The sequence below is a fragment of the Lepus europaeus genome, chromosome 18 (genome assembly GCF_033115175.1).
Source record: "Lepus europaeus isolate LE1 chromosome 18, mLepTim1.pri, whole genome shotgun sequence".
In the NCBI taxonomy this organism is placed as follows: Eukaryota; Metazoa; Chordata; class Mammalia; order Lagomorpha; family Leporidae; genus Lepus; species Lepus europaeus.
The window spans coordinates 6,065,984-6,090,443 of NC_084844.1; the positions used below are offsets into that span (position 1 = coordinate 6,065,984).

The window sequence follows — 24,460 nt, forward strand, 5'->3', positions numbered from 1 at the left end:
CCAGCACCTCCTCTTCCTCCAGTGTGGAATGATGATGCCTGGAGGATAAGCCTGCCAGGGACTCCGGGAACGAGTTAGCGTAACGGGACCAGCGCTGTGGTGCAGCGGGTTAGGCCGCCACCAGGAATGCCAGCGTCCCACGTGAGCACTGGTTCACGCCCTGGCTGCTCCACTTCCGACCCAGCTCCTTGCTAATACATCTGGGAAATCAGAAAATGGCCCAAGTCCTTGGGACCCTGCCACCCGTGTGGGAGACCCAGATGGAGCTCCAGGCTCCTGCTTTGGCCTGGCCCAGCCCTGGCTGTTTCAGTCATTCTTAGAATGAACCAGCAGATGAGAGCTATCTCTTTCTCTCCCTCTCACTCTGTAACTCTGCCTTCCAAACAAATAAATAGATCTTTTTTTTTAAAAAAAGAGCAATTAACATAACAAGCCCAGCTCTTAATGCAGGATGCAGGACAAGCACTGGTCCTTGTCGTTGTTATTGTTAACTTGGGATCAGAGGAAGCATTTTGGTGCACAGGAAGGAGCGGGGTCTGGGGTCGCCGCCTGCACCTGCTCAGGCGCATGCGCACTTGGAGGCCTCTGCCGTGGCTGAGTGCGCACGCTGCCTGGGAGCAGCTCTGAAAGTCTCTCTGGAGTGGGCGGGTTTTCTCCCGGTGCGCAGGTGGCTGAGGGGGGTCCACAAGGCAGGCCCGTCTTCCCGAGGTCCCGCCGAAGGCTGCGGCAGGCCCACAGGAGGCTCCCGGAGGAAGGTGACAGCTGGGGAATCCGTGAGAGGCTGAATCCAAACAACCAGGACCAGGCTGGCGGTGCGGCCGGTCTCGGGATGTGCTGGGGTGGCAGAGACAGTGGGCAGCCCCTGCGGGGCGAGCCCTGCTCCATCCCTCCCACCAAGGGCTCGCTCAGCCCCTGCTGTGTCGGTCAGCATCTCCCTGCCCTGTCGGTCAGCATCCCCCTGCCGTGACGCTCCCTGGGAGATGCTCAGCTCCCAGTGTCCGACCAGGGCGAGACCACCAGGCAGGCGAGGAAGGGACCAGTGGGAACCAAGCTTCAGCCGCGGGCGACCTTCTAGGCGGATTTCTCCTCTTCCTCCCCTTCCTCCTCTTCCACCTCCTCCCCCAGCACGTCCTCCTCGGACTCCGAAGCCGGGGGTTTCTCTTGCTGCGGGAAGACACCAGAAAGGTTGGTGAGGCTCAGGCCTTGCCCACCCCAGGGTGTGAACCCCAGGAGGCCAAAAGCAGCCCGACTGCTGGGTGCTCTGGGGTCTGTGGTGCCAGCTCCCCTGCTCAGAGCCAGCAGGTGTGCGAGGACGGGCGGGGCCTTGGGAATCCGTGCGGCCCGGGCCCCTCGGAGGCTACAGTCTTCCCTGAGATTGCTCCAAGTGTCACAGAGAGAGCGTTTCAGGATGACAGCGCCCAGCAGGGGCCTGGCGGCCACCCTGCACCATAACAGGTGGCCGAGGCCAGCCTTCTGGGGGCCTGGATGGGCCAAGGGTGATCGGTGGAGGAGCCCTGAGCTACGGGTCAGAAGGCCAGGGCTCTAGGCGCACCTGTCACATGGCCAGCGTGAGAATCAAGCATTTCACACCCAGGCACTTTCAAATGCAACGTGCAACGTGAAATCACACCCCTTCCTCAGAGCCGGGGGGAAGGGGCAGAAGACGGAAGAGGTCGCAGGTGCAACCAGCTCCGGTCTCCCTCTGTCACCAGAACCTTCTGTCCGTGACCAGGGGCCAGCTCCGGGGCCGGGGGCTTTAGGCGGTGGCTCAGAGCCTGGGACTTCACGCTGTGCCATCCATCTCCCTGACGCTCCCAATCCTTGTCAATGAGGGCCCCTATTTCCACTCTGCGCGTCCCCCACCCTGACTGTGCAGCCTCCCTGCTTTGCTGACCTTTGGCTTTGGCCCATCTTGGCCTCTTATCAGTGGGCCCCCTAAAGGCCAGGACCAGATGGTCAAGATCAACCTCCTGACTTCCCAGCTCAAAGCTAGGGCACCAAGAGAAGGAGTGACCGGCCCAGGCATGCTGCCAGAGAGTGCTGTAGGTGAGTGGCAAATGGGCCACTCCCAAGTCCCACTCCGACACCACACCCACGCGGGCCCCGGTCTGGGCAGCCTGTGGGCCCTCATGCCCACTCTTCTCTGGCAGCTCCCTTAACCCCAGGATCTCATAGGTTGGCCACCATGCACATACAAGGTGCACCTGCCACAGTGGGTGGGGACAGAGGGTACCCAGAGGCCTGGGTCAGCTCCCACCCTCGAGGGGCCTGAAGACAGGAAGGGTGCAGTTCCTCCCACTGGCCACGTGGCCAGAGTCAGGTCCCCCCAGAGGTCAGCCAGCAGGCAGAACCCGGGCGCCATGGCTCCCACTGGGCGGCCCCCAGCCCACCCGCGCCCCTGCCGAGCCCCCTACAGTCTCTGGCTTCTTCTGCATGGCCTCGGCCTCCTTCTTCTTCAGCTCGGCGAAGACGATGTCGAAGAACTCCTCCTCGGCCTTGGAGACCAGCTGGTCCAGGTCGACGGCCAGCTCGTCGTGGCTCTGGTCCTCGTCCTTGCCCTCCGCCCTGCCTTTCTCCTTCAGCCGCATCTCTCGGTGCCGCGCCTCCAGGAGCTTCTCCCGCCGGGTCTCCCGCTCAAATATCTGGGACACATGGGGACAGAGCGGCCGCTGGGAGGAGGCAGGGCAGCTAGGCCACCACTTCCCAGCCTGGGAGGGCGGGACCCCTGGCTCTCTCTGGCTACTCCGCCCTGCGCGTGCCCCGCCCCGGCGGCCGGCACTCACGGAAGAAGCAATGTTCTTCTCGTTCCTCTGCAGGGTGGACAGCCCGCTGGACACTTCCAGCAGGGTGGTCGTCCCCAGCTGGGAGCCGCAGGCTACGAGACAGCCGCTGTCCTGCACCCGCAGGCAGAACAGGGCCTCGTCGCACACCTGTCGGGGGGCCGGGCAGACCCAGGTGAGGGGAAAAGGGGAGCGAAGTCGCGTTTGTCTGACTACCTGGGCCCCCAGCTCCACAGCCCAGGTGACGCCCCCAACCCGGAGACGCGGTGTCACGGCCTGGGCCCCCAGCCTCATCTCCTTCCAGCCCCCGCAGGCTGGCGCCCCACTGACACGAGTTCGGCCTGGGGGAGGCCACGCCAGGCACTTGCTGCTTTCTCTCTTTTAATTCCCCACCAGCAAGGGTCTCTTAACCCCGCAGGAGCCCACCCCACCACGTTCCTGAGTGGAGAGCCGTGGGTGGCCAGCAGAGCCGGCACGAGGACACATCCGATCACACATGTGTCCCCTCCACCCCCCACGGGCCCAGGGCTAGCTGAGGGTCTGGATGCCCGGGGTGGGGGAGGGGTGCCCGCCCTTGACCTTCAGGCTGAGGGCGGGGTCGCACTGCTTGAACACGAAGTCCCAGATGTCCAGGGTCCCATCCATCTTGGTGGTGAAGAAAACCGCCGGCCGCGTGGGGCTCCAGGCGCCGTCCGTGAGATAGGCCATGTGGTACCTGTAGGAGCCGGGGTCACAGGTCAGAGGCCACTGTGGCTGGGAGGGGCCAAGAGGCTCCTGGACTCCAGGCTGTCGGAGCCTTGCTGGGCAGGAAGTTCTTCCTTGTGTCTGACTTCTTGCTGGGGGCCAACCTCAGCTGCCCACACTCGCAGGCTGTGCTCTTTGAATAAAATAAATTATTTTGAAAGGCAGAGTTACAGAGAGAGAGGGAGAGACAGAGGTCTCCCACCCACTGGTTCATTCCATATGTCTGCAACAGCCAGTGCTGGGCCAGGCCGAAGCCAGCAGCCAGGAGCTCCATCCAGCTCTCCCATGTGGGTACAGGGGCCCAAGGACTTGGGTCTAACCCGCCGTGCCACAACGCTGGCCCCAGGAGCCTGGAACTTCATCCAGGTGTCCCAGGTAGATGTAGGGGTCCAAGCATTTGGGCCATCTTCCACTGCTTCCCCAGGAGCAGCTAGGACTTGAACCAGCGCCCGTATGAGATGTTGGCCTCATAGGCAGTAGCTTAACCGGCGCACCATAGCGCGAGCCCCTGCGGGCTGCTCTCTAAAGAGCTCTGACGATGGTCCTTCCTGTGGGCCGGCTCCTGGTGTTCCTCCATGGCGAACCCCAGGCAGCAGGTGCAAGCTGCCGGATCAGGCCCCGGGCTCGGAGCTCATGAGAAGGAGCCCGAGGAAGGAAGGGCCGGGAAAATCCGATTCCGAGCTCAGCAGGGGGCTACGTTTCCTGCCCTACAAAGTCTCCTCCGTGACCAGGGTGCACTTTTCAGAGAAACGTTCACACACACACACACACACACACGTGCGTGCCCACAGTGCAGCTTGCAAGCTCCCCACCAAAGCCCAGTCTTCCCTTTTCCAGCGGACTACATTCCAGGACTACATTTCCCAGACTCCTTTGCAACTAAGTGAGCCCCAGTGGGAGAAGCGAGCGAGACTATCCGGGGGATTGATGGCAGATATTTTTTAGTCTGTCTCAAATGGCCCATGGGATAGACTTTTTAAAAAAATCATTCGTCTTTTCTGAAATCCAGTTATTGTTTTATTTTCATTTTATCTGAAAGGCAGAGAGACAAAGATCTGCCATCCACTGGTTCATTTCTCTTGATGCCTGCGGCCGCTGAGGCTGGACCAGGCTGAAGCCAGGGCCTGAAACCCGCGCTGGTTTCCTGCAGGGACCCTAGTTCTTGGGCCATCACTGCTGCCTCCCAGGTGCACACAAGCAGGAAGCTGGGATCAGAGCGGGCCAGGACGGGCATCCACGCGCTGGGATGTAGGACGGGGGTGTCCCCAGCTGCACCGGAAGTGCTGTGCCAGACGCCCCCCTCCCCTGAATTCACACTGGACTGGGCCTCTGGTATTGTTACTAGATCTGCTGACCACCATGCGAGAGGAAGGAGACACACGGGCTGTGGGACCCAGGCCCACCTGCTCCCTCTGGGACTGAGCCCTGAGGGTGAGGGCGAGGGCTCTGCTCAGCCCCAGGCCCACCCTCCAGCAGCTGCAGGACCCAAGGGGCCGTGAGAAGCCGTGACGAAGGAATTGGCTAAGACACGGATCCCGACGCCCGCGTCCCATACGGGAGCGATGGACGCCGGTCCTGGCCCCACTCCCGATTCCAGCTTCCTGCTGGGCCCCTTGCCACCCACGGGAGACCCGGATGCAGCTCTTGGCTCCTGGTTTCTGCCTGGCCCAGCCCTGGCTGTCGCGGGTATCTGGGGCGTGAGCCAGTGGATGAGAGATCTCTGGCCCTCTCCTGCTCGCTCTGTCCCTCTGTCTTTGCAGCAAACAATGAATCTTGAAAACCTCACTCCTCTGCGGAGCCTTGGAAGCATCCAGCTTTGGGGATGAACCTCGCCCCCCAGTGAGGCCCCGCTCACGCCAGTGCGGGCATTTGCGAAGGGCATTCTCTCCACTCCACAGGCGCCGTGGGCCGGGGTCCCTCCCTCCCCCACCTCACTTGGTCCACATGATGGACGATTCCCGGCTGTCCTCAGACCAGATGCGCGCCGTCCAGTCGCCCACGGTGAGGAAGTTCTTGGGGTAGAAGGGGTTCCTCTGGAGGGCGTAGATGGGGCCGTGGTGGCCCCCAAAGGTGCACACGATCTTCTCGGCCGGCGTCTTGGCCTTGCGGTTGCAGGAGATGACGATGCCCTGCTCGGTGCCCACCATGAACTTGGTCGGCTGTGGAGGGGGAGGCACCAACTCTGGGCTCAGCCTCGAGGCCAGCAGCCTGCCCTGGGGGTCGGCAGGTGCAGGCCTCAGCTCGGGCTGTGCCCCAGCCCTCCTGGGGAGCTGTCTCCACTCTGCGCAGCCTCCTCGGGTCTCCCCCTTTCGGGGAACCTGCTGCAGGACCGCAGGCGTGGGGACACCGTCCCTGACTCTCCCGGCCCCTGCAGGTCACCACTGGCCCCTCCCCAGGACATCCCTGTGTCCGCAGAGCATTTGCCCCCAACAGTGCTGTTGCTGGGTTACAGAGAGAGTAGACCAGGCCCGCAGAGGGGATGCTGTGCGGCCCAGGCCACTGGAGAGCCTCATTTGGCACGACAGTGACGCCGGCTGTGGCAATGGCCGGGTTGGATGACCCTGCGAATTCAGAGCCACCAGCCCTAAGGAAGCCGCTGGGGGGTCCCCGATGCCGCTTGTCCCTCCTCGAGGCTGTGAGCTCCTTGGGGGGGCCCAGCTTGTCTTGCTTGGCTCCAAGGCCACTAACGGGCCACCCAGCAGATGCTCGTGTCCCTGTGGGTTGTGTGGACAAAGGCCGGACTCCTGATCCAGGGCTCTCCCCTCGGCTCTGAGCGTAGCCCCTCAACCGTGCATGCTCTGCCTGTTCCCTGCTCCACGCCTTAATCTCCAGCCCAGACTAGAGCCCTCCGCGGGCAAGACCTGGACCCACGCGGTGCTGTGTCCTCAGTGCCCAGGTGGACAGGTGAGCTAGAGAGGGGAGGGGCACACTGAGAGGGGGAAGGCCTTTGCGGACCCGTGAGCCTTGAGGGTGTTGAATCTGCCCCTGCACAGCGTCTAGATTTTTATTTTAAAAGATTACTTTATTAAGTTTCCTTCTATCAGAAAATTACTAAAGATGCGACCATAAAACCTTTAGAAAACACCCAGATCTGCTCTTTCTTCCTCCTCAAACTGGAGCCAGCCTCCTTACTTAAAAATAAATAAATAAATAAATTAGGCCGGCGCTGTGGCTCAGGTAAAACTGCTGCCTGCAGTGCTGGCATCCCAAGTGGATGCCGGTTCGAGTCCCGGCTGCTCCATTTCCTATCCAGCTCTCTGCTATGGCCTGGGAAAGCAGTAGAATATGGCCTAAGTCCTTGGGCCACTGCACCCATGTGGGAGACCTGGAAAAAGCTCCTGGCTCTTGGCTTCTGATTGGTGCAGTTCTGGCCCCTGCAGCCAATTGAGGAGTGGACCAGTGGATGGAAGACCTCTCTCTCTCTGCCTCTCCTTCTCTCTCCATGTAACTCTGACTTTCAAATAAATAAATAAATAAATAAATCTTTTAAGAGAATTATTTCATGTATTTAAAAGGCAGAGTCAAAAGTGAGACAGGGAGGTAGATCTCCCATCCCACCACCAGGGGGAGCAGGAGGGACCTGCACCTGTCCCCAGCAGGGGAAGCCAGCAGTCAGCCCAAAGAGGGGCGCATGTGCGGCGCCGGCACACCGGGTTCTAGTCCCAGTCGGGGCGCCGGATTCTGTCCCGGTTGCTCCTCTTCCAGTCCAGCTCTCTGCTGTGGCCCGGGAGGGCAGTGGAGGATGGCCCAAGTGCTTGGGCCCTGCACCTGCATGGGAGACCAGGAGAAGCACCTGGCTCCTGGCTTCGGATCAGTGCGGTGCGCCGGCCACAGTGGCCATTGGGGGGTGAACCAAAGGAAAAGGAAGACGTTTCTCTCTCTCTCTCTCACTGTCCACTCTGCCTGTCAAAAAAAAAAAAAAAAGAGGGGCGCATGGAGAAACAGGTGGGACTTGAGTCAGCACCTGTCGGAGGCCTCCCCAAGTCCCTTTGGACCGAACAGCACAGGGTGCCCCTCGGTATGTTCCAGAACCCAACCAGCTCTCCCCACCTGCCCTGACTCTGGCCCGAGCCTCCTTCATCCTGCCCCTGTGGACTCCCCGCCGGCCCCTTCTGGTGGGCACAGCACAGGCCCGGTGCTGCTCAGTAGAACCCGGTCAAGGAGCTACCAGGGCCTGCGTCTCAGCTGACTCAGCGGGAGGCGCTGTCTTGCCTGTCACGCAGCCGGGGGCTTTTTTTCCCCTTCCGTTCTTTCTTTTTTTTTTTTTTTTTAAGATTTATTTATTTATTTGAAAAGCAGAGTTACAGAGAGGCAGAGGCAGAGAGAGAGAGAGAGAGAGAGAGAGAGAGGTCTTCCATCCACTGGTTCACTCCCCAAACAGCTGCAATAGTCGGAGCTGTGCCGATCCAAAGCCAGGAGCCAGGAGCTTATTCCAGGTCTTCCATATGGGTGCAGGGGCCCAAGCACTTGGGCCATCCTCCACTGCTTTCCCAGGGCATAGCAGAGAGCTGGACAGGAAGTGGAGCAGCCAGGACTTGAACTGGTGCCCATATGGGATGCTGGCACTGCAGGCGGTGGCTTCAACTGCTATGCCACAGCGCTGGCCCTAGCCGGAAGTCCTTTGAGAGCTACAGGGACCCCAGGGCTGTGCAAGCCACCAGGCCGCAAAGCAGAACGAGCCAGCCAGATGCTACCCCAGCCTCACCTCCAGATGAGCACGTAGCCCCAGGCCGGTGCACGTAGCCTGTGCAACCCCAGGCCGGGCACAGGAGCTGGGCCGTCACATGTTGGCTGGGGCCGGCACTGTGGCACAGTGGGTTAAGCCACCACCTGCAATGCCGGATCGCATATGAGCGCCAGTTCAAGTCTCAGCTGCTGCACCTCAGATCCAGCCCCTCCTGATGCGCGGGGGAAAGCAGCAGAAGATGGCCTGAGTGCCTGGGCCCCTGCACCCACGGGGGAGACCCGGATGGAATTCCCAGCTTCTGGCTTTGGCCTGGGTCTGGCCCAGCCCTGGCCGTTGCAGCCATTTGGGGGAGTGAACCAGCAGATGGAAGATCTCCCTCTCTCTTTCTAACTCTGCCTTTCAAACATATAAATCTTTTTTAAAACTGCCTCAAGCTATGCACATTCAGGTAATTTTTTTAAATAAACAAATGCACTCCTTTTGAAGCCACCAGCTCGTGATAATTTGAGAGGCAGCAACGGGCAAGGAACACACCCATCACTCTGTGATGTGAGCCAATCACATCCCCTGCTCAGCGTCCTGCACAGCCCACAGGGCCCTCCAGGCCCGCCCCTCGCCCTGGGCTCCTCCCTGCCACCTGCCACCTCACTTCAGGCGAAGGCTCAAGGCCGCCTCCCGGCCTTCGCTGTCCCGGCCTCTCATCCCCTCCAGCCGGGGACCGTGGGGGCCCCATCACCCACAGGTCTGCCTCTGTGGTTCCTCTGAACCCCTGGTCCCCTGAGGGACCCAAAGGAAGCTTGCAAAGATGAACAACCGCTCCGACACCAGTGGCGTGCGGGTTCTGACCGGCGCACAGCCCCACCCTCTGCTGGCCGCCCGTGAACTCCCGGAGGAGCCGTCTCAGCTGGCAGACTGGCTCTGTGGCTCTCAAGGGAGTGGCACAGTGGCCCGGGGTGTGCCACACGCCTGCCATGCGGGCGTGGTGCGGTCCTGTCATCACGGGAAGCACCCACGCAGCTTTTACTGCCCTATAGTGCCACAGCTGTTCAGTTTTATTACACGTACGGCCATGTGTCGCTGACTGCACCTCATTTGCTAATGACCCATTATCACAGCTGTGTGCGCATTGCACGAAAAACAAGGAGTCCAGGGCCGGCGCCGTGGCTTAACAGGCTAATCCTCCGCCTTGTGGCGCCGGCACATGAGGTTCTAGTCCCGGTTGGGGCGCCGGATTCTATCCCGGTTGCCCCTCTTCCAGGCCAGCTCTCTGCTGTGGCCCGGGAAGGCAGTGGAGGATGGCCCAAGTCCTTGGGCCTTGCACCTGCATGGGAGACCAGGAGAAGCACCTGGCTCCTGGCTTCGGATCAGCGAGATGTGCCAGCCGCAGTGGCCATTGGAGGGTGAACCAACGGCAAAAAGGAAGACCTTTCTCTCTGTCTCTCTCTCTCACTATCCACTCTGCCTGTCAAAAAAAAAAAAAAAAAAAGAAAAGAAAAGAAAAACAAGGAGTCCAGAGGGTGGGGATTTCCGTGGCCTCAGGCACACCCGGGGTGCAGGGTGGGAGGCCCTGGCAGTGCCCCCCTGGGTACAGGTGGCTGCTGTATCTCTGACTCATTGTTCACTGCCTCTCCCCCAGCTGGAGCTCCAGCTCTGGGGGCACAAACTCTGGTCCCTTTTGGTCACTGATGTAGCCCCGGTGGCCCTGGTGGCCTGCCATGGAGTAGGAGCTTGGGCAAGCCTGGTGAACGAATGAGTGGACAAAGTGATCCGTGAGCCTGGCGGAGCCCCCAGTCCAGCCCCCAGAGACCCACCTCCCCCCACAACCCGTTCCCCTCTGGCAGGGACCAGAGTGGCCTTGATGCCACCTACGCCCACAGTGCCTGGCGCCCCTGGGCCATGGGTGGGCTCAGCTGAGTTACCACCCACCTCACCCCACCAGCATTCATGCCCCGGCCTTGGGTGACCACCCCTCGGGGTGGGGGGGCAGGTATGAGGTCAGAGCCCCACAGGGTCCCAGGGTGAGGGCAGACAGGTGGCGCTTCCCCGGGAGCCAGGCCTGGGCTCCAGTGAGAACCAAGCCAGGAGCAGCCCGGGCCAGGGACCTCTGCTTCTTTGCTGTACAGTCAAGACTTCATTTGCTGCTTCTAGAAGCTTCCTGCCCGGGACACACGGGCATCACCGCTCAACTTCGTTTCTCTCTCCTCCCTTCTCAGTTAGCCAATGCCGGAAATGTGTCTGTGCTCTGGTTTCCCAGGGAGCCCCCTCTGACCTCAGGTCCCTACCCCAGGCGAAGGGAAGTGACCAGTCCAGGGCCCCGCGGGAGACAGAGGTGGGGCGGAGGGGCTGGAGGCCAGGCCTCCCCAGGTGGGTCCTGAACAGGGCCCCCTCCGTCCCACAGGGCTTTTCGGGAGTCCTGTGCTGTCTGAAAGGTTGCCGTCTGCCCAGCCCGGCCACTGCCCAAAAAGAGAATGGCTTCAGCCCAAGAAGCTCTGCTGCCCCCTGCTGGGAGGTAGCTGTAAAGACCACGTGGAGGCCTGGCAGGGGCGGGACCTGGGACTCCCTGGGAGCCGAGCCTTCAGCCACAGCCTGACCTTGCTGCTCCCGCACCCCCACCCCACTGCCCTGCCCTGGGCGCTGGAAGGCAGGGGAGGCACAGGAGGGGACACTCACCAGCGTAGACTCAAACTCCAGGGAGATGGCCCCCAGGGCGTTCTCCAGTTGCTCTTTCCTGCTGATGTCCATGACCACCACCTCGGTGGGCTCGCTCATCTTGCGGATGTCCCACCACATGACCTCCAGGGGAGAGGGGGCCGCTTGGAGACCTGGAGGGGGTCTCCTGCTCTCCTGGGCTTTTCCCTCCCCCGCGCCTGGGACCAGACAAGGACTGGGGTGCAGCGGGCTAAGCTGCTGCTTCCTGTACCGGCATTCCACAGCTGAGTGCCTGCTGGAGTCCCGGCTGCTCTGCCGCCCATGTGGGAAGCCCAGATGGAGCTCCTGGCTCCTGGCTTTGGCCTGGCCCAGCCCTGGCCACTGTGGCCATTTGGGGAGTGAACCAGCAGATGGGAGATCTCTCTCTCTGCCTCTCCCTTTCTCTCTCTGATATTCTGCCTCCCAAACAAATCAATGGATAAATCTTTTTAAAAAAGGAAGAAAAAGGCTGTGGCTGGACCTCCCGGCGACCCCTGAGAGCGAATACACTTTGAGAATCGCCGCAATGGCTCAAGGTTCCCAAGCACAAAAGCCAGGTGCTGGCCTCACCCCAGACCTACTGAGGCAAGGTTACCAGTGTGGCCTAGGAATCTCTTCTTCAAGGTCTCGGGCTATGCTGACACCCGGCAGCGTTAGAATCGCACACACGGGGCGGCAGTAACGTGAGTAGCAGGTTAAGCCGCCGCTAGGGATGCCCATGTCCCGTGTCAGAGCGCCTGGTTCAAGTCTTGGCGTCTCCGCTTCCAACCCAGCTTCCTCCTGGTGCTCCTGGGAGGCAGGGAGGCAGATAATGGCTCAAGGCCTCGGGTCTCTGCCAGCCATGTCGGAGACCCAGACGGAGTTCCTGGCTCCTGGCTTTGGCCACGTCCAGTCCTGGCTATGCCAGCGTTTGGGGAGCAGAAGACAGGAGATCCTCTCTCCTCTCCTCTCTCCCTCTGTGCGGCTCTATCATTCAAATAAATACAACTCTTTCAAAATGTGGGTATGCATTGGCCCAGCAACCCTGCACAGGAGAGCGATAAAGCTGGGTAGCCACATTCTCTCCACCTTTTGGGCACCAACAGGATACGCAAACCCACTTAAATATATCCCGGCCCGCTCACACCGCACAGTCCCCGAATATGGCACTGTCTCCCGCACCTGATGAGTGAAAACCTCAAGGGCAGAGCAGTGTGTGAGCTGTGCGAGGGGCGGAGCCGAGAGGCAGGTGTCTGCTCGGAGACCATGTCTGAAGGCAGGCGGGAAGCTGACGCCCTCCGGGGGGTCTGGGAGGCTGGGGACAGGGACCGGGGAAGGCACTTTGGGGCCCGGCATTGTGGCGAAATGGGTTAAGCCACACCTGCAATGCTGGCATTGGGTGCTCCATGTTCAGTCTGGCTCCCTGCTGAGGCATTGCGCCGCCTGCCCTTCCATACTCCTGGGAGTTTGTCCCAGGCCTGTGCACAGCTCACCAGCCAATTAAAAACCAAAAGGCAAAAGGCGACCACCCCTGGGCGGCTCTGATCAGTGCCTGCGCCCGGCCCCGGGGCCTGGCCGGTCAGTACCTGCCCGTCCGTGGACGCCGAGAAGCACTCGGTGCCCGTCTTGGACTGCAGCCAGATGGTGCCGTACACGGGGTCCCGGTGGCTGAACTCGATGGTGGACAGCTCGGCCACCAGACTGCCCTTCCGGGTGTCCCAGCAGGCTGGCGGGGGAGGAGACAAGGAAGGGGTAAATGGGGCACTGACATCCCCCCCTGGTGCAGGGAGCGGGGCTTGGGATCGGCAGGTCTGTGGCTTTTTGGGGTCACAGCCTGAGTTTCCTACCAGCCCCCACCAGGACTCCCGGCGTGCAAGCTTCATCCATCCCGGGGAGCCCCGGCCGCATGTCACGCACCACACTCCACCACTGGGGGGCCATGGGGAACAGGACTGGGGAGACAGGCAGGGGGGCCCACAGAGGCAGCCCCTGCTGCGCTGTGCAGTAGAGGAGCACGTGGGGGTGGTCAGGTGTTTGTGGCACTGGTTGAGGAACCCCTTGGGGCCGGCGCCGCGGCTCACTAGGCTAATCCTCTGCCTTGCGGCGCCGGCACACCAGGTTCTAGTCCCGGTCGGGGCGCCGGTTCTGTCCCGGCTGCCCCTCTTCCAGGCCAGCTCTCTGCTGTGGCCAGGGAGTGCAGTGGAGGATGGCCCAAGTGCTTGGGCCCTGCACCCCATGGGAGACCAGGATAGGCACCTGGCTCCTGCCATCGGATCAGCGCGGTGCGCCGGCCGCAGCGCGCCTGCTGCAGCGCGCCAGCCGCGGCGGCGCGCCAGTCGCGGCGGCCATTGGAGGGTGAACCAACGACAAAGGAAGACCTTTCTCTCTCTCTCTCTCTCTCTCACTATCCACTCTGCCTGTCAAAAAAAAAAAAAAAAAAAAAAGGAACCCCTTGGGACGCCCACACCCCGTATCAGTCCCTGGGTTCCAGCCCTGGCTCTGCTCCCAATCCACCCTCTTGCTAGTGCACCCTGGGGGGCAGCAGGAATGGCGCAGAACTTGGGTCCCTGCCGCCCACACGGGAGACCTGGGCTGAGTTCACAGCTCCTGGCATTGGCCTGGCCCCGCGCTAGCTCCCCGGGGAGACTGCAGGGAGCCCTCGCTCAGGAGCCACCGAGCGCTTCTGAGAAGTGTCTCAGCCGTTCCGGGAAAAGCTCGCACAGGGAGGGGGGAATCAAGTCCCCAGAGACACAGAAACTCCCAAAACAGATCCCAGAAGAGACGGAAGACGGAAAGAGACCTGGCCCAAGGAAAGACGTGGAATTTGTCATTCAAAAACGTCCAAAAGGGGGCCGGCGCTGTGGCATAGTGGGTAAGGTCACTGCCTGTAGTGCTGACATCCCATATGGGCACTGGTTCGAGTCCCAGCTGCTCCACTTCTGATCCAGCTCTCTGCTATGGCCTGGGAAAGCAGTAGAGGATGGCCCAAGTGCTTGGGCCCCTGCACCCATGTGGGAGACCCGGAAGAAGTTCCTGGCTCCTGGCTTCAGATCAGCGCAACTCCAGCTGTTGCGGCCAATTGGGGAGTGAACCAGCAGATGAAAGACCTCCCTCGCTGGCACCGTGTAACTCTTTCAAAAAAAAAAAAAAAAAAAAAAACCCTCCAATAGAGAACAGCTGGGACCAGATGGCTCCGTGGGCGAATTCTGCCCAAGACGCCAGGGATTCACACCTTACAAGGAGCAGCACAGAAAGGCTGCCCCGCTCATCCTGCAAGCCACGTAGGAGTCCCCGGCACCCCCGGGAGTCTCATAGCCCCTGACAGCTGGGGGGGGGGGCTGGTCCACTGGGCCCCCACTTGACTTGAGCTGCGGTTTTAAAACTTCTCGCCGCGCACAGAATTTGGATTTCCTCGAAGGACCCCAGCTGCAGACACTGCTGGCCCTGGGCAAAGCCGGACTCACGCCGTCTGTGTCTGCCCCGCCAGGTCCCCCACAGCCCGTGCCTGGGGCCCCCTCACCTATCTGCCCGTTGTAGCAGCCGCCAATGAGTACGTGCGAGTCTTTGGGGTTGTACTCCAAGGTGACCAGCGGGGAAGACGGCTTCAGCGTGATTTCTGGCTTGTTGGGGTTTTCTATAAAATGAACCCCTAGGCCTGGTGAGAGATGGGCCGAGCACTGGAGCCCTCCCACAGGTGGGGCTGTTCGAGGGAGCCTGGAAGCTGCTCTGTGGTTCCTCTCCGCCCTGGGGGTGGGGGTGGGGGGCGGGTTTCATTCTGGGGACTGGGGGGTGTGCACCTGCTGTTGGCTCTGTTTCTAGGACTGGGGACCGAGCGGCGTGTACCGGAAGGGTCGCTGTAGGAACCCACTGAGCTACTTAGGAGCCTCAAGTCCCAGCTCTGCACCTGGTGCCCATGAGAACAGCGGAGGGGCCCCCAAGAGGGTGGGGCCCACCACCATCTGCCCCTGCCGGGCTGCGGCCATCAGTCCCGCTCCCAGGTGCTCACACTGCCCCTGCTGGCCAGGGATGAAGGCAAGTGGACCAGAGGCCCGAGTCCCCTTCCCCTCCCCTGCAGGTCCCTTCTCAGCTGGGCAGCGTCTTTCGGATATGCTCTTTAGGGACCAAGATCAGCATCCCGTGTGGATGAAGGCTGTAGACTCGGAGGGAGCCTCCAGCCTGTGACATGGCTCCACCCAGCTGTGCCAGACACAGACAGGGAAGGGCCATGTGGCTTCCTCCTCCTGGGTCGTCGGCCCTCTGCTTCCGCCTGCCCTCTGCCCTACTTTTGCTGATCTCGGCTCTGACCCCGGAGCCCGCCCTGGCCACCAGGACCCCTTGCTCCTCACCCAGGTCCCAGATGTACGACTCGTGGCTCATGCCCAAGGGGGCCCGCTGGAAGTTGAGGCAGGAGTAAGCCACGGCCAGCTTCCTGTTGCCGTCGGGGTGCCAGGAGAGGTGCGTGGCCGTCCGCTTGACCTCCTGGGGGTCCCTTCAGGGGGAGCAAAGGGCACGGGGAGACTGGAGTGGATGCTCTCCCAACTTTTGTTTTTTAAGATTCATTTATTTACTTGAAAATCAGCGTTGCATAGAGAGAAAGAGAGGCAGAGAGAGAGAGAGAGAGGTCTTCCATCCACTGGTTCACTCCCCAATTGGCCGCAACAGCCAGAGCTGCACTATCCGAAGCCAGGAGCCAGGAGCTTCTTCCAGGTCTCCCACATGGGTGCAGGAGTCCAAGGACTTTGGCCATCTTCTACTGCTTTCCCAGGCCATAGCAGAGAGCTGGATCAGAAGTGGAGCAGCTGGGACTTGAACCAGCACCCATATAGGATGCTGGCGCTGAAGGTAGTGGCTGTACCTGCTACACCACAGTGCCGGCCCCTCCCCCAACTTATTGATGATATTTTAAAAATGTTCAATGGGGCTGGCGCTGTGGTGCAGCGGGTAAAGCCGCCATCTATAGTAAGTACCAGCATCCCGTATGGGCGCTGATTCGAGTCCCAGCTGCTCTGCTTCCAATCCAGTCCCCTGCTAATGCGCCTTGGAAAGCAGCAGCAGGTGGCCTGAGTGCTTGGGCCCCTGCACCCATGTGGGAGACCTGGAAGAAGTCCGGGCTCCCGGCTTCAGCCTGGCCCAGCCCAGGGCCATTGCGGTCATTTGGGGAGTGAACCAGCGGACGGAAGATTTCTCTCTGTGTGCCCCTCTCTCTGTAACTCTGACTTTCAAATACATAGATCTTTAAAAAAATCAATAAAAATATTCACATATATCGAAGCGCTCAGAGAAATCGGTTTTTCCCAGTGAAACCGACAAGACTCCAGGAATCGGAGAACCAGCCTCACAGCCGTACAGATGGGGAAGAGAGAAAGCAGGGACAGCAACCCAGCACACGCAGGCCCAGTGCCAGGTGCGCCGACGACCCAGCGCTCTGAGCCTTTTTCTTCCATCACCATCGTAACAAAGAGCGGGCAGGGAGTCCGGGAGAACTCTGTGGGAGTGGAACGCGTGTCCACACAAAAGCCTGCACACGGGTGTCGCCAGCAGCTCTCACCGCAATCGCCCGGCGTGGAAGCGACCAGAACGTCCTTCCGGGGGGCGAGCAGGTGTACGGGGACGCTGCCCCCGCACAACGGCGTGTTTATTACCCAGCACCCAAGACCTGAGTCCCTGTCTTAGCCAGCGTGCTGTAAGCACAATGGGACACCTGGGAAAACCAACTTCATAAGACGGTATTGGAAGTTCAAGTCCAAGTGCAGGCCCAGGGACTTGGCCTCCGACCATGGGGAGCAGACACATCGGCCGGGCCTCAAGCCCCGCCTCCCGCCAAAACCACCTCCTTAGCACCATCAACAGCAGGAGGAGGCCTTGGGTTTCAATTTCCCGAGAAGTCTGGGAGCCAGACTTCGTTCCAAACGCAGCAGCCACCAAGACGGGGCGGGCCACCTGCCACCGAGTGAAGGGAGCCACCGAGCAAGGCCACGGACTGGGAGTCTCAGGCAGACCACGGCGCCAGGAGGGGACAGGGAGGGAAGGGAGGAGCGCCCGGACTTTCAGGGCAGTGAAGGGGAGGGGCTCACAGCTTGGCCACACCCCCGCCTGGCTACCGAGCTACCTGAAGACGTTGATGGTTTTGGCCGAAGGGGCCTCTTCCGTCACCTCCACGGCCTCCTCGTCGTCAAAATACTCCTGGTAGATGTCGATGGCGTTGTTCTGCTTGATGCAGTGCTCCATGATCTGGGGGCGGGGGCGGCCGGGGAGTCCTTAGCGGCAAAGGGGGGGCCCGCCGACTCCCTGGGCTGACGGCCCTGCACCTCACGCGGTTTCAATGTCCTATGGGTTCTTGGGGGGTCTGCACACAGCACAGATACACACAGCCCATAAAGGCACAGTACACTGACAGCACCACCTCCAGGAAGCCCTCTGGGGTCCCTACAGCAGGAAACTGTCACTCCCTCCTTATGGGGCAGCAGGACAGGCAGCCCCTTCTCTTACGGCATTTCTTTCTCTGCCTTCCATGGAGAGCACGAGACACGCCTGGGTGGGCGGTAACAGCACTGTGTCTGCACCTGGTTTGGCCCCCAGGGGGCTGCAAAGTCTTGGGGCCCAGGATATGGGTGAGGTTCAGTTTTGCAAACTCAGTGTGCCCGGTCCAAACTTGCTGAACAAACGCATGCCTGGGTGATCCTGTTGCCTGCAGGGCGGGGCTCCCACTGGCTTCCCAGGGCCTGTTCAGCCCTTGTCTCTCCCCCACCGCTAACGGGTGTGCCAGGTCCCCGACTGCACGCTCCCGGGGGCTGGCCTCTGGCTTCCTCCCGCCCCACCCCCAACACCAGTGCTGCACGAGGCCACGCAGGGCCAGGCACAGCCGGGTTGTACCACCCGCTTGGTCCTGACGCTGGAGCTGGAGTCCATACCGAGCCCAGCTGCGTGATGGCATTGATGTAGTTCTCGTCCTTCTCCACTTTCTTCCGGAAGCGGATCGTCTGCTCCAGCTCCTGAGGGTTCACATCCTTGGGCCAGCCCCCCTCGACGTGGTTAACCCCGCGGGTCTCCGTCTCGAACCGCTCTGTGTTGGCCTAAACAGAGCGCGGTGGTGAGAGGACGGCCATCTGCCCGCCCCTCCCCAGGGGGGACCTTCAGCCACTTCTGTCAACCCGGAATGGGGGGGCCTCCAGGGCCTGAGCTGTCAGGGGCAGCCCCACCAGGTGCTCGGGCTGAAGCCACGAAGCCAGGAGCTTCCTGGTCCTCAGGGGTGGGGGTCACAGGTGGCCACACAGCGCCACCCTGTGGAGCCAAGAAGTTTTGCAGCTGATAACCGCTGCTCCAGGAAGCTCCAGTTCTGCCCTGAACCCTGATGGACCTGTTTTGTGAGATTCCAAAGAAAAAAAGATGTGAAGGATCCTCCTCTATCCCACCGTCAAAAATGCCGCAGAAATCGAAACGTTCGGAGCAACCCCGCATCTGGATTTGCTGTGCTTGTCCTTGGGAACGGGGTGGGGGTGGGGGGTGGCTTTGCCCGCTCAACGGGCCCCATGCCTCCCTCCTCCTTTTTCCTCATTTTTTTTTCTTTTTTACAGGCAGAGTGGACAGTGAGAGAGAGAGACAGAGACAAAGGTCTTCCTTTTGCCGTTGGTTCACCCTCCAATGGCCGCCGCGGTAGCGCGCTGCGGCCGGCGCACCGCGCTGTTCTGATGGCAGGAGCCAGGTGCTTCTCCTGGTCTCCCATGAGGTGCAGGGCCCAAGCACTTGGGCCATCCTCCACTGCACTGCCTGGCCACAGCAGAGAGCTGGCCTGGAAGAGGGGCAACCGGGACAGGATCGGTGCCCCGACCGGGACTAGAACCCGGTGTGCTGGCACCGCAAGGCGGAGGATTAGCCTAGTGAGCCGCGGCGCCAGCCTCCTCAAGTGCACAGTTCTGGGGCGTGCAATGGTGCACCGGTGAAGACGCCGTGGCTAAGAAGCCCCTGGGGTGCCAAGCATACCTGCTCCCTGCTAATGTGCACCCCGGGACGCAGCAGGCGATGGCGCAAGTACCTGGGTCCCTGAAACCCGCACGGGAGACCCAGATGGAGTTCCAGGCCCCTGGCCTTGGGCTGGCCCAGCTGCAGCTGTTGCAGGCACTTGGGGAGTGAACCAGTGATGGAAAATCTCTGTGTCTCTGCCTTTCAAATAAAGATGAGAATTCAGGGGGCGGGGCTGTGCGTAGCAGGTGAAGCCACCACCTGTGGTACCTGCATCTCGGGTCCCGGCTGCTCCACTTCTGATCCAGCTCCCTGCTATGGCCTGGGAAAGCAGTGCAAGATGGCCCAAGTGCTTGGGTCCCTGCACCTACATGGGCGACTGGATGAAGATCCTGGCCCAGCCCTGGCCATTGTGGCCATTTAGGGAGTGAACCAGTGGATAGAAGACCTCTTCCTCCTTCCTCTCTCTCTCTCTCTCTCTCTTTCTCTCTCTCTCTCTTTCTCCCTCTGTAACTCTGCCTTTCAAATAAATGAACAAATATTTTTTAAAAAAAATTTGAAAATGCGGGGCTGGCACTGTGGTGTAGTAGGTTAAGCCTCTGCCTGTGGTGCCGGCATCCCACATGGGCGCCGGTTCTAGTCCTGCTTGCTCCACTTGCGCTCCAGCTCTCTGCTGTGGCCTGGGAAAGCAGTAGAAGATGGCCCAAGTCATTCGGCCTCTGCACCCGCTTGGGAGACCTGGGAAAAGCTCCTGGCTCCTGGCTTCAGATCAGCCCAGTTCTGGCAATTGCAACCATTTGGGGAGTGAACCAGCGGATGGAAGACCTTTCTCTGTCTCCCTCTCTTTATCTAAAACTCTACCTCTCAAATAAACTCTTTAAAATTTTTTTTGAAAACCCAGGGGCATTATCAGCCACACCCCTGTGCAATCATCACGACCCTCGACCTCCACAGCTTCCCCAGCGCCCCGCGGAAGCCCTGTTCCCATTAAGCAATCCATCCCTGTCTCCTGTCCAGTGTTAAGCCAGCGAGGGCTGGCTCCCAGCAGGAGAGCCTTGGAGGGTGTGACCAGCCTGGCGTCACTGTTGCTGGCTACAGCACAGGCGCCATCATGCAGGTCTCTCCCATGGTAATCAGCTTGGGAGAGCAAAAGCCGATGCATCTCAGCTGAATCACCCATGAGGCTGGGGCCAGCACCTCGTGCGCCACCAAGAGCCGGTCAGGAGCTGATACCCGGGGCCACACAGGCACGGAGCGCTCAGGTCCTCAGGCCCAGGGACCTCATTTCTCTCCTCTTAGAGCTCCCCGGTCTGGAAGCTTCTGCAGGACTTTCTGCGGCCCTCAAGCTGAGCCGTTCCCTTCCTACCTCCTCCAGACCCCTGCCCAGCCATGGTGCAGGAGCCCCTCTGGGTCCACACTCACCCGCCCTGGAACGGCCAGGTCCCTCCTGCCCTCGGCCCCGCACCCAGCCTGGGACACCCAGTCCCTCCTATGGCCCTGGCCCACCCCCAGGCCGGCCCCCAGCTTCCCCAGCCTGGGTCACCCGCCCCCACACCGGGGTGCAGGACGCACCTCGTGTTCCGACATGCTGACCGAGCACTGGATGCCCGTGTCCACCGGGTTCCGCTCCACGAACAGCTCCGCCAGCTCGGGGTTGGGCGGGATGTCGATGTTCAGCTCGGCCTGGCGGTCGGAGAAGTTGCATTGCTTCCCGAACTCGCTGCGCTTCTTGACGTACACGTACACGATCTCCATGGCAACGGCTGCTGCGGGGGGACGGGGTTCTCAGTCTGGCTGTGGGAGGGGGAAGGGCCTAGGCAATTGGTCCAGTAGCTGCATCTGCATTTTTTTTTTTTTTATTTTATTTAGGGGCCGGCGCTGTGGCATAGCAGGTAAAGCCTTCGCCTGAAGTGCCGGCATCCATATGGGCACTGGTTCAAGTCCCAGCTGCTCCACTTCTGATCCAGCTCTCTGCTATGGCCTGGGAAAGCAATGGAAGATGGCCCAAGTCCTTGGGCCCCTGCACCCCTGTGGGAGAACCGGTAGAAGCTCCTGGCTCCTGGCTTTGGCCTGACCCAGCCTCAGCTGTTGAGGCCATTTGGGGAGTGAACCAGTGGATGGAAGATCTCTCTCTCTCTCTCTCTCTCTGCCTCTCCTTCTCTCTCTCTGTAACTCTTACTTTCAAGTAAGCAAATAAATCTTAAGAAAAAGAAAAACAAATGCCAAACTGGACTTCGTTCAAACTAAACACTTTGGCGCTTGGAACTTTCAGGAGACAAGGAGGAGACAAGCCACAGACGTGGAGAAAACATCTGCACGTCATCTGTGTGACGAAGGACGTGTATCCAGAGCATATAAAAGACCTAGGGAGCTCCGGGCGCTGTGGACAGCAGCTCACAGCCATGCTTGCTGGGCGCAGGACCTGTAAGGCCCCGAATAGCTACACTGATGCCCACTCTATGTCTCAGGACCTCGCAGCAGGGGCCAGGGGCAGCCCCGGGCCCTGGAGCCGCTGGGGCAGGGCTGAGCAGGGAGGGGGGCAGGGCCATCTCTGCACCCATACAAACTGCTCATCACTTTTCCAGCCCCAGAACCACCCAACCCGAGCCAGACTCTTAAAGAAACTGGTATTCTGCACCCCCCACCCGACCTCTTCTTGCCGTGTGCAAACCCCCTTCCCCGGAGAAGACAATGGCTTGGCGGGCACAGGGCATCCTGATGTGTTTATTCTTCTGCGTGGACACAGGATGCCACTCGGGGAAACACTGGCCCCCTTCCCCCCGTCCCGCAGTGTGAAGCGCCTGCACCTCCACTCAGAGTGGTCAGGCCCCACAGTTAGGGGCTCGCTCTTGCTCTCCCTCTCTCCTAAAGGAAAACTGCTGGGGCCAGCATTGTGGCACTGAGGGTTAAACAGTCGCCTGGGACACTGTATCCCGTAGGAGCACAGGTTCAAGGCCTGGCTGTTCCACTTCTTTTCTTTTCTTTCTTTTAAGATTTATTTATTTATTTGAAAGACAGAGTGGGGGGTGGGGAGAGATCTTCCATCCGCTAATTCACTCCCCAAATGACCTCAACAGCTGAGGCTGGGTCAGGCCAAAGCCAGGAGCCAGGAGCTTCTACCGGTTCTCCCACAGGGGTACAGGGGCCCCAAGGACTTGGGCCATCCTCCGCTGCTTTCCCAGGCCATAGCAGAGAGCTGGATTGGAAAAGGAGCAGCCGGGTCTCGAACTGGCTCCCATAAGGGATGCCGGCACTGCAGGCAGCAGCCCAGCCTACTACACACGCCACAGTACCGGGCCCCGTGTTCCACTTCTGATCCAGCTCCCTGCTAATGCACCTGGGAAAGCAGTGGAGGATGGCCCAAGTGCTTGGGCCCCTGCACCCTGTGGCAGAACTGCGTGGAGTTCCAGGCTCCTGGCTTCAGCGTAGCCCAGCCCTGACCATTTGAAGAGTGAACCAGAGAATGGAAGATCGCTCCTCTTTCTCTCTGAAATTCTGACTCTCAAGTAAACAAATAAATCTTTAAAAAAAAGCAAAGCAGATGCTGTGAGACAGCCGGCTCCTTGGAGACACAAGGAGGCCCCAGAGAATGAGGACAGTGCTGGAAGCCATAGCCGGCCTCTCGGCCTGGATCAGAGACTCCGCAGCCTGGCTTTCTCTCTCGGCACATCGCAAGGCCCACCCCCGATGGGAACAGAGACGCTGTCTTGTGTCTGGAGGGGCCGAGGGGACCCCGACAGGCTGGGCTCAGGCCGGGAAGACAGCTCGCTCAAGGACCCTGACAGGTTCTTTCTCACAAGCCAGCAGAGCGTGACGATGAACGGCGCGGTCAGTGAGGGGGGTCTCGGGAGCCCGTCCCCTCCTTTGTGTGACAGGTGCTGCCAGGCTTCCTGGGGCGGGGCCTGAGCAGGGTCAGTGCCCTTTTCGGGGTGTCAGAGGGCAGAGGGACCCAGGGATGTAGAGGTGTGCAGAACGCCGGTCCCTGAACCATGCAAAACCGGCTGCTCCAGCCTGGACATCAGAAACAACCACCTGTGGCACCGGACCAGAGCCATCGCTGACTTCCCAGACCGAATTCACCGGGCAGGGGAAGCCCCGGGGTGCATCTCCTGTGGCTGCAGAGAAACTGTGGGAGGGAGGCCCAGGGGGTGCCGGGGAGGACCAGGGTCAGGGCGGCAGCTCAAAGGCAGGCAAGCCGGGGTGGAACATGGGGACCCCAACAGTGTCTTCTTCCTGGGCCCTGGGGCAGGCCCCCCACCCCACGTCTACGTGCCTGGGACTTCGAGGCAGAAGACACAGGGGAGGCGTCCTTGTTTCCGTGCCGTGTCCTTATGCACCTCCTGGAATTCCGGGGCCCCGGGGGACTCCACCGTCATGAGGGGTGGACCTCACTAGGAATGCCCCAATCCCGCCCCTGGAGGCTGGCACTGCTGACGGTGGGGTGTGAGGGCTGACGGTGGTCTGTGTGCACCTGTGCCTCCCAAGGCACGGCTGTGCTATGTCTCCAGGGAAAGACCCCTGTCCCCAGCACCTAGCGCAGAGGGGCCCCTAGACTCACTCTGTCACCTGCTGGGTGCCTGAATGTGACATTGACCCTCTACCCCGGCTCCCTGCTCTTCCTGTGTTGGCCTTGAAAAACAGAGAATCTGAACCAACCAGGGACTGAGACAACGCAGGGTCTGAGAGCTGGGACAAGCCGCACTGAGGGTGACCGCTCAGCTTGGGTGGGGGTGAGGACTGGCCCAGGCTGGGGAGGAACCAACCCATAAGCGATCTTGACCTTGACCTTGACCAGGATTCCAAAGGAGACTATGGCAAGGACCCCCCCCCCCCCCCCAAAGGTCCTGCTACCTACAGGTGCGCCACGCCCCTGGCTTCCTGCCCTCTGTTCTCACCAGAAGCTGCTCCCCCCACCCCACCTACGCAGCTGGGAACCCCGGGCCCCCCCAGGACACCGGCTGCGTCAGCGCCGGGCTCAGAGGAGGCTGCAGGGTCCCTGGCCGCGCAGATGCCCCCGGAGCCGCGGGCGAGCACGGACCGGCCGGACCCGAGTAGGCGCACAGGTCCTGGCGCGGCTGTCCCAGAAGGAAGCCCTCGGTGGGGCCTGGGCTCTCCCCTCGGCTCCCCCCCACCCCCCGCTCCCGCCGCCCCTTACCCTGGGCCCGGTCCTCCTGCCGCCGGCGGGCTGGGGACGCGCCCAAGCCCCGGTGCCCAGCTCCTGCGGAACTCCAACCGCCCGGAACGGCCGCGTCGGGCGTCGCCTAGCAACCCCGGCCGGGCGCGGGACGCGGGACGCGGGCGGCGCGGAGCGCGTGACTCCCGCCCTCTGCCGGGGGCCGCGGTGGGCGCCGAGGGAGCCTTGGGTGAAGTCGCGCTGCGGTGGCCGGCGACGGTGGGGCGGGGCCGGGTCTCACCGGTGCCTGGGGACCCTGGCACCGCGCTCGGGATCCTGGCCACCCGCGAGGCGCCCCTTCCTCAATACCAGGAATTATAACCCGGCCCGCCCCTCCTCCCCCGCCCCCTGCACGAGAAACACGCGTGGGGACTGTGGGGGCTGGTGCCATGTTCGTGGAATGAATGAACGTGTTCTGCTGGGGTCACACAATGAAGTGAGGAGGATTGG

At 61.1% G+C, this 24,460-nt stretch overlaps 1 protein-coding gene across 1 annotated transcript; it reads right to left on the reverse strand.

Annotated features, from left to right (window-relative positions):
• Window positions 1-559: 559 nt before the first annotated feature.
• On the reverse strand, window positions 560-20,592 carry DNAI2 (dynein axonemal intermediate chain 2). The gene is made up of 13 exons (XM_062216215.1): window positions 20,410-20,592; window positions 17,790-17,951; window positions 16,988-17,109; window positions 15,225-15,367; window positions 14,399-14,512; window positions 12,465-12,604; window positions 10,882-11,004; window positions 5,460-5,683; window positions 3,360-3,495; window positions 2,784-2,930; window positions 2,415-2,642; window positions 1,114-1,164; window positions 560-781 (listed from the first exon to the last, which is right to left on the reverse strand). The coding sequence occupies exons 1-13, from the start codon at window positions 20,590-20,592 to the stop codon at window positions 560-562; spliced, it is 1,995 nt and encodes a 664-aa protein (XP_062072199.1).
• Between the last annotated feature and the right edge of the window lie 3,868 nt (window positions 20,593-24,460).

Coding starts and splice junctions, on each gene's coding strand:
- DNAI2 (XM_062216215.1), bottom strand. CDS start 20,592: ATGGAGATCGTGTACGTGTACGTCAAGAAGCGCAGCGAGTTCGGGAAG. Junction 17,110..17,789: donor CCATCACGCAGCTGGGCTCG/GTATGGACTCCA, acceptor CCCCGCCCCCAG/ATCATGGAGCACTGCATCAA. Junction 782..1,113: donor AGGACGTGCTGGGGGAGGAG/GTGGAAGAGGAG, acceptor GTTTGGATTCAG/CCTCTCACGGATTCCCCAGC.